Here is a 13,282-nt window from a genome sequence, read left to right as displayed (position 1 = left end):
GGGAGTGAAGGGACTGAGATACCTATTAGGAGCCTGGCTAGGATGAGAACCCTCCCTCCTTTCTTCCTCACCCATTCTTAAGTATCTCCTCTACCCACTTTCCTTTTATAAACCTTAATTAGCTTTAACGTAAAGTGAAAATATTGGCTGGGTGTGGTGGCTCATGCCTATAATCCCAACATTTTGGGAGGCCAAGGTGGGCGGATCACAAGGTCAGGAGTTCGAGACCAGCCTGGCCAACATGGTGAAAGCCTGTCTCTACTAAAAATACAAAAATTAGCCGGGCATGGTGGTGGCCACCTGTAATCCCAGCTACTCAGGAGACTGAGGCAGGAGAATCGCTTGAAACCGGAAGGCAGAGGTTGCAGTGAGCTGAGATTATGCCACTGCACTCCAGCTTGGGCAACAAGAGCGAAACTCCATCTCAAAATAAATAAATAAAGTGAAAATATTAACTTTCTATGATAGGCTGTCGTTTTGGCATCCTTTTTACGGTCCTTGTTCCTAATTTTGAAATGAGTAGGTGGGCCTTATTTTTCTCATTCTCCCTGCTCACGGCCCCCTCCCTAATTCAATTAATATCTGCTGGTGTGTGCCCCAGATTGATTTTTTTTTTTTTTTTTGCCCTCTGTGGACTAGTTATTTCTCAACAGAAAAATGATTGCCAAATTTCTGAAATTCTTTTCTAAACTTCTGAACCTTTTCAGGTGTTATTTATGCTCATCATTCAGTTGTTTGTACATTCTTCACTCACATAGCAAATCTTTAGGAAGTAAAAGAATTGCACTAGGGTTTTACCCTGGTATGTAGCTGTGTGGAGCACTTCAGAGGCAGAATTAACATTGTGCGCTACTAGTTTTGTTCCTGTTTGTCAAACAAGATCACTTAACACCTCTGCATTGGGTAACCATGCTTTCCCATGAAGCGAGAGGACTGCTGAGCTTGAGCAATGGCGGGGACCTCTCCCAGATGGTAAGTGTTTTAGGGCACAAGGTCATTATATTAAAAGTAGCAAGAGAATGAACGGGAATCAGGCGGAACATACTGATACTGACACATGTGTGGCACAAGAAATTGCTAAGGTAGGTGCCTGATTGTAAGGGGATGTCCCCTCCAAATATTGGCACTTGAAAGCAGCCACAAAACCTGGTATTTTAGTTATTTATCCTGAGGGTGAGTAGTGGGAGGGACCTTTCGTGGTACCCTCTGTGTGGTGCTTGCTGTGGTCCTTGTGTTGTAGCCTTTGATGTCCAATGTGCAAGATACAGAATTTGGCAAATAGAGGTTGTTTGTCAAGGTTGGTTCTAAAGGGGCTGCCTAAGTTTGTCATCTATGCAACATAATTCAAAGGCCTGTTCTGTTAAAAAACAAACAAACAAACTCTTAACTACCTCAGAACCACGAGTGAATGCAGAACATTTATTCAGAACAGCTTTTTTCTATTTAGGCACCAAGGCAACTAAAAAGAAAATGATGGCCCCACCATCTGGGAGCTTACAAAATTAAGCAGATGGTTAAAACGCGGTGTAACAAGAGGTGTGGTGATAGATCACACTGGGTTAGGAGCCTGCTGGAGGCGCGCAGTACACTGAGGACTTCCGCAAAGAGAGATGCCTGTAGACGCAGGAGATTGTAAGCGTGGACACTGTAAAAGCTGCTATTGGTGCCATGCCCAGGTCCCCTTAACTGGATGGGTATCCCCAGCTGTAAGCTGTTGTATTGGCTGCTGAGGCTCACAGCTGCACTCTCTTGTGGAAAATTGTGTTCTGCTGAAAGGAGCAAAAAAATGAGGTTACGTACCTTCCCCCCAGGGATGGCCTAGAACCAATGACTGATCAATAAGAAAGTACAAAAATCTGGCCTTCTTGCATCAAAGCAGACAACTCTGTGTGCCCTTCCTGCTCCAGAGATCTGATGCGATCAGGCTGAGAACAGACTTCAGCTGGAACCACATTTTCACTTCCATGCCTTTCTGCTTCCTTCATTGCCCTATAGGATTCTCCCAAGAACATCCCTCAGTACATTGCTTGTAATGAATCCCTGTCTCTGACTCTGCTCCTAGGAAACCCCTGATAGCAGAGAAGCAGAAGTTGAGCTCTTCTGGTGTTGAGGGCTCATTTTTCCTGATGTGGGGAGAGGGAATAGACGAAGTGGTTGGGAACATTGGTGAAGGTCTGATGTGAGGCATGTGAGCAACGTGGAGAATGGGAGCAGTGTCTGATATCAACTTAGGTGAGAGACTACCATATGTGTATGGCACCAGTCTGTATTGTGGTATCATTTTCTTCAGCACTCAGCAGCCTGGGGTATAAAAACACAGACATAGATGACACAAGGTTGTAGTTCTGGCAGGTGGATGCCATAGGAAGTCAAGGAACCAGGCACGACAAGAAAGGACTTGAAGATAGGAAGGAATGACTAGTTTGAGAGAAAATGGAGGTGTCAGTGGACCAAAGCTGTTCATACAAGGGAAGGATATGTGTGATGACCAAAACAGGTAACACGTGTCAAGATTAGGAGGTTAGGCTAGTGTGTTGAGAGTTTGGAACAGGAGAACTTAAGGTTTGAAGGTTTAAGCATTTCTGCCTAATGACATGACTAGGATATGCCACAGCACAGGTGTGTGAGTGAATTGGAGGGTGTGCTTCTGGGGTGAGGAGGGCAGGGCACTGCAGTGTTAGGGAGCTGGATGGTCCATCCTCTTGGACACTGCCAGCACTGAGCCCCAGTAGTGGCCCAAGGAATTCACACTGCACATGCAGCTGTTACCTGCCCCAAGTCCCAGAGATGCCATCACTTCCTGTGTCAGGCCTTCGTGGAGCAGGTGTCCCTAATGAAGGCAGTGGGCAAAGACAAATGACTTGGAGGTATGGAATTTCCCAAGGAGACCCTTTTGTGGTGGTATGGAAACCAAACCACTTGTTAACAGGTTACATATTTCCCATCTTTCTGTTTTCATGCTGACATAGGTGTTCTTGGACTCATTGACCCTCCTGGTAAATCTCCCAGTCAGGAGAGATCCACCCTTATTGGACCTCATTCCATTATCCTCCTATGTATTTCGACTTGCTGTCCTTGTCTCCTAATCATCTCAATGACCCAGGCATTGAAGAATGAAGAGCGCCATGATATTGTAAGAGAAGCAGTTTGATGTAGTAGACAGGGTCATGCTTTTCCTTCTGCCTGGATTGTTCCCTATTCCCTTCCTCATTCAGTCAATTCTTACTCATCCTTTCCTTTTGGCTTAAATGTCTCTCTTCTCCCCAGAGTATTTCAGAGTCCACTTCTGTATTATATACTCTCAAAGCACCTTATTCCCCTTTGTGACTCTTATCACAATTGTAATTAAACAAACAAAAAGATTATTTCATTACTTAAGGTCTATCTGACTTGATGGCATGTAACCTCTATAAGGATAAGGCTGTCTGTGTTATCCCTAGCTGCTAGCATGGTGCCTTACATAAAGAATGTGCTTAATAAATATTTGTAGAACAAATAAGAGACGTATATGGAACTGAGAGTCCATTTCTGTTTTAAGGCATGTTCCTATTTAGCTGTGTGATCTTGGACAAGTCACTTCAGCTCTCTGAGCAAAATAACTTCTTACTCACTTTGACATTGTATGATTTCTGATTTCACAGTCTATCAGCCAAACACCTTAACAACTCTTAACCCCAACAGTATGTCTGGGCTAACTAAAAGCATTCATCTGGAACTTCTTAAAGTAGCTTTTTCCTAGAGAAACTATTTTTCCTTGTGTTTCAGTAATCTCTTTCTAAGTAAAAAAAATTCCCACATTTAGTGGCTTAAAACAATAATTTGCTCTCTCAAGTAAACAAGAAAAAAGTAATAATAAAGATCAGAGTGGAAATCAATAAAATAGAAAAATAAAAACAGAGGAACATGACATAGAGACTGTGCAATGTTTGGGGAAAGAATATCCAAGGCAGAGGTACTGCTAATCCACAGGTCCTACAGCAAGGCATGCCTGACATGTTTTTTAAAATCAGAAAAGAGGGCTGGGTGCAGTGGCTCATGCCTGTAATCCCAGCACTTTGGGAGGCTGAGGTGGGCAGATCACCTGAGGTCAGGAATTCGAGACCAGCCTGGCCAACATGGTGAAACCCTGTCTCTACTAAAAATACAAAAATTATCTGGGCGTGGTGGCAGGCACCTTTAATCCCAGCTACTTGGGAAGCTGAGGCAGGAGAATCGCTTGAACCTGGGAGATGGAGGTTGCAGTGAGCCGAGATTGCGCCACTGCACTCTAGCGTGGGCAACAGAGCAAGACTCCGTCTCAAAAATAAATACATAAATAAAATAATAAAAAGATAAAATAAAATAAAAATCAGGAAAGAGGTCGTGCATGGCTGGAGCAGAGCACCCAAAGTGTATTGAGCCCCTGGTCAATGTGAGGACTTCGGCTTTTCCTTTGAGTATGATGGGAAACCCCTGGATGGTTTTAGCAGGGCAGCAATGCAATTTGAAGTCCTCAGCTCTCTCCTTCTGTGTCAATTATAGTTTGTTCTCTTGCCTCTAGTCATACAAAGTTGTATTTCCCTGGATTGTGAGACAGAAAAATCTAATTCTATATGATCAGAGATAGGCTGTTGCTTTGGGCAGGTTTTTATTTCATGTTTATAGATTAAGAGTTTGCACTTTCAGTTCCCAGGGAGTTCACACAGATGGGGTGACTGCTTTGTCTTAATTGCAATTGTCATGATGTATGCGTACTTTCCTAGAACTGGACTGAGGCTCAGATGGATAGATAGTTCAAGGAAGATAGATTAACAGAGAGAGGGAGGGAGAAAGAAAGAGAGAGAGAATAGATTAAATGGATGGATGGATGGATGGATGGTTAGATTAACAGACAGACAAAATAAATGGATGATGATAGGAGGAGGAGAGAGCTCGTCCTCTTTGAGGCAGTGTATAAGGAGGACTGGTTGACTTTTTCTTTCTTTGTGAATCACAAACAGAGTTTAGAAGTGGCATGGTTTCATTAATGCTACCTTAATTAATATCCCCTTAATCATCAAGTATATTCCATTTTGACAAAATAGAAACTGAATTCCTTCTTATCTCCCAAAGGCAATGGAAAGGCTAGAGAGAGCTGGCACTGTGCTATTACAAGCAGATGAGCGGCATATTTGCTGAATAACGAGAGTAGCTAACAGTACTGAACTTTGCCCTTTTGGTGTGGGACTCTTTCTTTCCTGAATGTTCAATAATGTCTGGCTCTTTTCCTTTGTGTTCTGGTTTTATGCAAACACAAATTACACTCTTGTTGACTTCACTGTAACCCATGAAATTAAAGAAGGGGAAATTGGAGTCCTATAGAAGGCAGTTTCACCAGTCCTGCCTCTTGGATTTGTGCGATGGAAACTGAGAACAGCTGTATTTTTCTAACCAATTTTATGAGAAAAGAAGTGTCTCCAGCAGTAATCAGCACAGGCACATGATAGGAACAGACAGAGATGCTGCTTTAAAATCATATATTCTAGAGCTGAAAGCCATCTAAGAGAGCATCCAATTCTCCCTCATTGTATAAATGAAGAAAGTAACTAAAGCTCGGAGGTACTTGTTCACACTTCTTGAGTATATACTAATTATGGGAAGCAACGTGGCATCACAGAAATACCACAGGCCTTGTGGAAGTCTGTGTGGGAATCATAGCTCTGCCACTTCCTAGCTGCTGTGGCCGTTGGGCAAATTATATTATCTCTTTGAGCCTTCTCTCATCTGTCCCTACTTCATGGGCTGGTTGTAAGAATCACATGACATAAAATATAAAGCCCTGGCACAAAGTAGATAGTTAATAAATAGTAGTTATGATTAGCTCGCTTTTGTTGCCAGTGACAATACAGAGTAAAAACCATCTCAGCAAATACTTAGTATAACAATAGGATTTTAAAATGTCAACCAATGGCAAACTTGTTTGAAGTAAATTTCAATATACTGAAATTCCAATATAATTCAGGGAAACAAACATTTTTATATAAAATATTGTGCTATATACTAGAGTTAGTTCAAAAATAAGAACAAGGTCTGGGTTCTGCTTTTAAGGAAATGAGAGTAGACATGCACGCTTGGCTGCCTTTCAGTGAGGGCTGTGGGACGGGCCACTGGGGAGGAGGGGACATGGGTCTCTGGGTGCACAGAAGAGGTTCTTCCTGGACAAGGAGCTCAGGGAAGTCTTCACAGAGAAAGTAACATTCGAGAGGTTTTTAGAAGGGTCTAGAAAAACAGATTGAGGGACATTCTTATTGAAGGGGGCCCCATAATTACAAATACAAAGTATATTTAGATTTAACCAACTCCTCTGTTTAAATAAGCATAGAATATGTGAAGGGCAAAGCTTAAAATAAAAATGATAGCTACCACTTACGGAATTCACTCATGTATTCACTCTTTTGCTCGTTGTGCAACTCTGTGAGGTAGATTATTATCTCCATTTTGCCAAAGAGGAGACAGGCATGGGCAGGTTAAATGTGTTGCCTAAAGGCCTCACAGCTGGTAAGCAGTACCAAACTTGAATTCAGGTCATCTGACTTCAGAGTCCATGCTCCAGTTCGGACATTAGACAGTGAGCTTGACTTTTTCTGCTAGCCGCTCCAGATCTATACCCTCCTCTTCTCCCTGCTGCTCGGGGACCCAGGGAGCTGAGCTGTGTGGGCTCTGTCAGCATGCTCCCTTGGCCCTGGTTTCCCGTCATAATAATGGAGGGAAATGGGAGATGGGGCCTCAGGTTTGCCAGGGCTGTATCCCTTTGTTAGAGGACACAGCTCCTGTTGGCCAGCCGCTCCTGCAGCTACAGGTCTCCCTGTGTTGAAAAACTCTTCTGTCTCCTTGTCCCAGGACAGCTAATGCTAGCCTCAGAACACTTCACCATCTCATGTTGGTTCCTTTAACCCTGTCCCTGTCTCAGTGAAGATCGGAATTTGGGGGTTATAGGATAATCTCCTGTTCAGCTTTAGTGGATACTACCAAATAGTTTCCCAAAGTGGTTATACCATTTTTTTTCCTACTAGCAGTGTAGGAAAGTTTTAGTTGCTTCCCCCTTTTGCCAACTCTTGGTATTTTCTGTCCTTTTCATTTTAGCCATTCTAGTGGGTATACAGTAGTATCTCATTTGTGATTTCAGTTTTCATTTCTCTGAGAACTACGGAAGTTGGATACCTTTTCATGCGTTCATTGGCCATTTGAATATCTTTGGTAAAGTATCTAAATCTTTTACCCTTTTTCTTTTCTTTTTTTTCTCTTTCTTCTCCCTCTCTCTCTTTTTTTGTTTTTGAGACAGTGTCTCTCTATTGCCCAGGCTGGAATGCAGTGGAGTGATCCCAGCTCACTGTAACTTCAAACTCCTTGGCTCAAGAGATCCTCCCACCTCAGCCTCCATAGTAGTTGGGACTACAAGCGCACACCACCACACTTGGCTAATTTTTAAAATTATTTTGTAGAGATGGGGGGTGGTGAGTCTTGCTATTTGCTCAGGCTAATCTTGAGCTCCTGGCCCTCAAGAAATCATCCTGCCTCAGCCTCCCAAAGTGCTGAGATTATAGGTGTGAGCCACTGTGCATGGCCTTTTTGCCCATTTTTAAATTAGATTGTCTTTTCTTTTGGATTATGAAGTTATTTATAGATTATGAGTAAAGTCCTCTGGCAGAGATATGTATTACAAATATCTTCACTCTGAGGCTTGCCTTTTCGTTCTCTTAAGCATATATCTTTTGATGAAGAGATGTTTTTAATTTTAATATACTCTATACATTTTGTTTCTTTATGTTACTATTTGTAAAAATAATAAGAAATACACATATTGCTCTCGGCCCACAGTCCCTGATACAGAGATCTTAAAACCCTTGTAATTTCCTAAGCAATAAGGATGCTAGGAGAACCTTTTGTTCTAATATTCGAACTTTTACTCTGGTTCCTGACTTTTAAAGTCCTTAGGAATTTTAGAGCTTTTAAAGTTCTTAGGAATTTCCTGGGCGGCAGGAGCATCGTTTAATAAGGTAGCTCTTGGTGGACTCCTGGATGGGAGCTGGTCACCATAAAGACTAAGCCATAATTATAAGCTGGGGTCTTTCAGCCCTAACCCACCAACTTGCCACAATTCTCCAGAGAAGGGAAAGGGGCTAGAAATAAAGTTAATCACTGATCATGTCTACATGATAAAGCCTCCATAAAAATTCCTAAACTATGGGATTCAGAGAGCTTCTGGGTTGACAAACACATCTGCATGCCAGCAGGGTGGTATACCCCAACTTCATGGGCATAGGAGAGCCTGCACATGGGACCCTTTCAGACCTCGCCCTATGTATCTTTTCATCTGGCCAGTCATCTGTATCCTTTATTATATCCTATAAACATAAGTAAAGTATTTCCCTGATGCTGTGGTTTGAATGTTTATCCCCTCCAAGCTCATATTAAAGCTTAATCCCCAATGTGGCAGTATTGAGAAGTGGGGTCTTTAAGAGGTCTCGAGGGCTCTACCCTCATGAATGAATTAATCCATTGATGGATTAATGGGTTATTACGGTACTGGAACTGGTGGCTTTATAACAAGAGGAAGAGAGACTCAGCTCTCTGGCATGTGATGCCCTGTGCCGTCTCGGGACTCTCCAGAGTCCCCGCCATCAAGAAAGCCCTCACCGGATGCAGCCCCTACACCGTGGGCTCCTTAGCTTCCATAACTGTAAGAAATAATTTCCTTTTCTTTATAAATTATGCAGTTTCAGATATTCTAAGCAACAGAAAATGCACTAAGACACCTGAGTTCTGTGAGACACTCTAGCAAATTAATCAAACCAAAGTGGAGGTCATGGGAATCCGATGGATAGCTGGTCATTCAGAAGCAGAGGCCACATTCTGTGCTTGTGACTGGCATCTGAAGGGGGGTGGGGGCAGTCTTGTGGGACTGAACCCTCAACTTGTGGGACCTGACACTATCTCCAGGCAGATAGTGACAGAATTCAATTGAATTAGAGGATACTTAGCTCATGTCCACTGTAGAATCTGCCAGAGAATTGCTTGGTGTGTGGGGAAAACCCCCCACCCTCTGGCATCAGAAGTGTTGAATGATTTCGTGAGAGTAGAGAGATTCAAAGAACCATTGGTTTTACCTATATCCTGACATGGCTTTGTATGGTTTTTAAAAAGGCATGTTTGCTACTACAATATCACAAGAATGTTTTCCTGTGCTTTATTCTAAAAGCTTTCTGGTTTTATCTTTCATATTTGGATCTGCAATTCATTTGGAATTGATTTTTGTGTGTGATGTGAGATTAGAGTCCTGACACGTTTTTTCTCTCATATGGCTATCCAGTGAACCTAGAACCTTTTATTTAAAAGATTCTCTTTTCCATCAGTTCACTGCAATGTCATACTTTTCATGAATCAGGTGACTGTATACATATGGTTGTTTTCTTGTATGCTATGTTCTATCCCACTGGTCTATCTTCTTGTCTATCCTCGTGCCTATATTATACAATCTTGATTATTATGGCTTTATAATGACTCTTGATAACTGGAAGTGGAAGTCTTCCAGCTTTGTTCTTGAAGATTGCCTCAGCTATTCTTGGTCCTTTGCATTTTCATATGTATTTTAGAAATAGTTTGTCAACTTCCACACACACACACACACACACACACACACACACACACACACACATGCCTAGAGTTTGGTGAAGATTGTGATGAATCTATAAATTCATAGAAAATTGACATCTAAACATTTCAATTCATGAACGTTATGTTTAGGTCTTCTTTAATTTTCCCAGTAATATTTTGTGGTTATCAGTGTAAAGTTCTTATACATATTTCATTAGATTTATTCCTATGTGTTTGATTTGCTATAGTAAATAGTATTCTTTTTAAAATGTTGTCTTTTGTTTGTTGCTATTATATATATATTTTTTGAGACAGGGTCTCACTTTGTCACCCAGGCTGGAGTACAGTGGCGTGATCTCAGCTCACTGTAACCTCTGCCTCCCAGCTTCAAACAATTCTCATGCCTCAGCCTCCCAGGTAGCTGGGATTACAGACGTGGACCACCATGCCCAGCTAATTTTTGTGTCTTTAGTGGAGACAGGGTTTCACCACGTTGGCCAGGCTGGTCTCAAACTCCCGAATTGAGGTAATCCACATACCTCGGTCTCCCAAAGTGCTGGGATTACAGGTGTAATCCTGTACGGTGATTGGCCATATAATTGATTTTTGTATATTCACCCTTTGTCTAGTGATCTTGTAAACTCAGCAAAGTATATCTGTGGAAGGCATTTGGTAGATATCCTTTATTGGTTTAAGAAAATTATCTTCTATTCTGTTTTTCTACACTTTTGTTTAAAACGATGAATGTGTGCTGACTTTTATTAAAGACTTTTCCATCTCTTAAGATGTCCAACCCTGTTTTGACTCAGCTCTAGGACCCAATTCTATAGCCCTTTCCCTGGTCTTGGCTTTATCCCCACAGTCACAAAAACTCCATGAACAAAAAGGGACAAACAAGGACCTGAACCGAAGAAGTGCCAGTAAACATGGAAAGGAAGAGACAACTGTAAGAGATTTTGATGCTCTGCAATATAAATGTTTTGTACAGTCCCAGATGTGTTGAGAGAGAAGCCGACTTCTCAAAAAAAATTTTTTTTTTTGAAACGGAGTTTTACACTTGTTGCCCAGGCTGGAGTGTAATGGCACGATCTCGGCTCACTGCAACCTGCACCTCCCAGGTACAAGCAATTCTCCTGTCTCAGCCTCCCAAGTAGCTTGGATTACAGGCATGCGCCACCATGCCTGGCTAATTTTTTTGTATTTAGTGGAGACAGTGTTTCACCACGTTAGTCAGGCTGGTAGTGAACACCTGACCTCAGGTTATCCACCTGCCTCGGCCTCCCAAAGTGCTGGAATTACAGGCGTGCGCCAAAATGCCCGGCCGACTTATCAATTTTTTAAACTCCTGCCTCCTTTTGATAAACATAAAAAATCCACATCAAACTTTTGTTTAATGTATGTATTATGGAAACAATAAGCTATTTTCCAAATATAAATTTTAATATGATTAAGCTTCTTGAACTTTTAAATATAGATTGCCCTTATTAGAGATTAATAATATAGTATGTGTAAAAGCAAATTACACATTCTATAATCCCCCGTCCCTAAAGTCCGATACATCCTCCCTAAAAGGGTACTCTTCTCCCTCACTTTCTCCTAATTGAAACTCATTGAAATAGCATCTACATACAACATCACTGCATTGTGGAGGGGCAGATAAGCTGGTTAAGCAATCTATCATTACTATCATCTGGATGTCCCAGGATGGTTGGGGTAAGTAGAAATGTATGAAGACTCTAACTGGCAATGGGATTTTATCATTGAAAAGTGCAGAGCTGGCCAATTCAGACCCAAGTTGCAGGTGTACCTGGGAGAATACACACTTGTGGGTTTTCAAATTTACTAATATTTAAGCAGTTTGATTCTCTACAATTACTTCAACATTTGACTATTGGGCTTGAATTTAATGAATCCTGGTGCCCTCTTGTGGACATGAGAGAATGTACAAAGAGTATAGCTTTGAGTTCTTTTCATTTTAAGGATTACTTTGTGTACCCATGTCCCATTAACCTAAGATAACTCAATAGGTAGAAGATCTCAAGTCACACAGCCAGGCATAATGTTGCCAATTATAAGCCCTGTGAACTTAAGATTCCTTATCTGATAAATGGCAGTAACAATAGTACCCACCTTACTAAGGTTCTTGAGAAGATTAAAGATTTAAGGAAATTCCCTTCCATTCCTACTTTCCTAAGATTTTGTTTGAAACCATGAATAGGTATTGACTTTTATCATATGTTTTTTCTGCATTTTTAAAGATGTACACTTCTGTTTTGACTCAGCTCTGGGACCCAACACTACAACCCTTCTCCAGGCATGGCTGTACCCCTACTTTATACATCCATACATACAATTGGCCTTCTGTATCTGTGGGTTCTGCATCTATGGATTCAACCAACCACAAATTGAAAATATTTGGGAAAAAAATAATAAATAATAATACAACAATAAAAATAATACAAATTTTAAAATAATATAGTATAACAACTATTTACAAGCATTTACCTTGTATTAGGTATTGTGACTTTTTTTTTTTTTTGAAACAGGGTCTAGCTCTGTTGCCCAGGCTGGAGTGCAGTGGCATGATCATAGCTCACTGCAACCTTGAACTCTTGGGCTCAAATAATCCTCCCACCTCAGTCTTCCAAAGAGACTACAGGTTCATGCTACTATGCCTGGCTAATTTATTATTATTATTAGTTTTTGTAGAGATAGGGTCTCACTATGTCTCCAACTCCTGGCCTCAAGTGATCCTTCTGCCTCCTCCTCCCAAAGTGCTTGGGATTACAGGTGTGAGCCACCATGCTCAGCCTAGAGATGATTTAAAGTATATGGAAGGATGTCATCAATGATAGACTGGATAAAAAAATGTGGCACATATACACCATAGAATACTATGTAGCCATAAAAAAGGATGAGTTCATGTCCTTTGCAGGGACATGGATGAAGCTGGAAACCATCATTCTCAGCAAACTAACACAAGAACAGAAAACCAAACACTGCATGTTCTCACTCATAAGTGGGAGTTGAACAACGAGAACACATGGACACGGGTTGGGGGGAGGGCATCACACACCAGGGCCTGTCAGGTAGTGGGGGGCTGGGGGAGGGATAGCATTAGGAGAAATACCTAATATAGATGATGGGTTGATGGGTGCAGCAAACCACCATAGCACGTGCATACCTATGTAACAAACCTGCACGTTCTGCACATGTAGCCCAGGACTTAAAGTATGATAAAAAACAAAAAGTATAAAAATAAAGTATATGGAAGGATGTGTGTGTGTCATATGCAAATACTATACCATTTTATATAAGGGACTTGAGCATCCATGGATTTTGGTGTCTGTGGATGAGGGGGCCTGGAACCAATCCCTCACAGATACTGCAGGATGTATCTTAGCCTGGCACATAGTGGGCTCTCAATAATGTTATCTGTGTTTAGTATCAATCATCTTAATCAATTATCAATCCCTTAAAGGAAAGGGAAGGGTATGAAGGATATAGTATCCCAAAACAGAGTGGCTACAGATACTAGTACCCTCTCCTCCCCAGTCCCATCCTACCTCATTCCTGATTCCCTGCAGCAACTACTCAACTCTCAACTATTTCTTTTTATATTTATCATCATATTTTTAATAACATGTTTTATGGATTTTCTTCATTTTTT

The 13,282-nt window shown here is 41.4% G+C and overlaps 1 protein-coding gene across 4 annotated transcripts in view; it reads left to right on the top strand.

The window, feature by feature from the left end:
- Positions 1 to 13,282, top strand: part of SHROOM3 (shroom family member 3) — a 357,377-nt gene that overhangs the window by 70,547 nt on the left and 273,548 nt on the right. The window contains exon 1 of one of the 4 annotated variants that reach the window (XM_016951561.4): positions 866 to 972. The exons of 2 other annotated variants lie outside the window; for them this stretch is intronic. In XM_016951561.4, coding sequence (XP_016807050.1) covers positions 910 to 972 — 63 coding nt within the window. In that variant the 5' untranslated portion in view covers positions 866 to 909. Of the gene's footprint in view, positions 1 to 865; positions 973 to 13,282 lie in introns of those variants that run through there. One more of the 4 variants, XM_016951562.4, reaches the window with a different exon arrangement.

The sequence above is a fragment of the Pan troglodytes genome, chromosome 3 (assembly GCF_028858775.2).
Source record: "Pan troglodytes isolate AG18354 chromosome 3, NHGRI_mPanTro3-v2.0_pri, whole genome shotgun sequence".
NCBI classification, from domain to species: domain Eukaryota; kingdom Metazoa; phylum Chordata; class Mammalia; order Primates; family Hominidae; genus Pan; species Pan troglodytes.
Note: the sequence above shows the minus strand (reverse complement) of the source record. Positions and strands in the feature narration are given on the sequence as shown.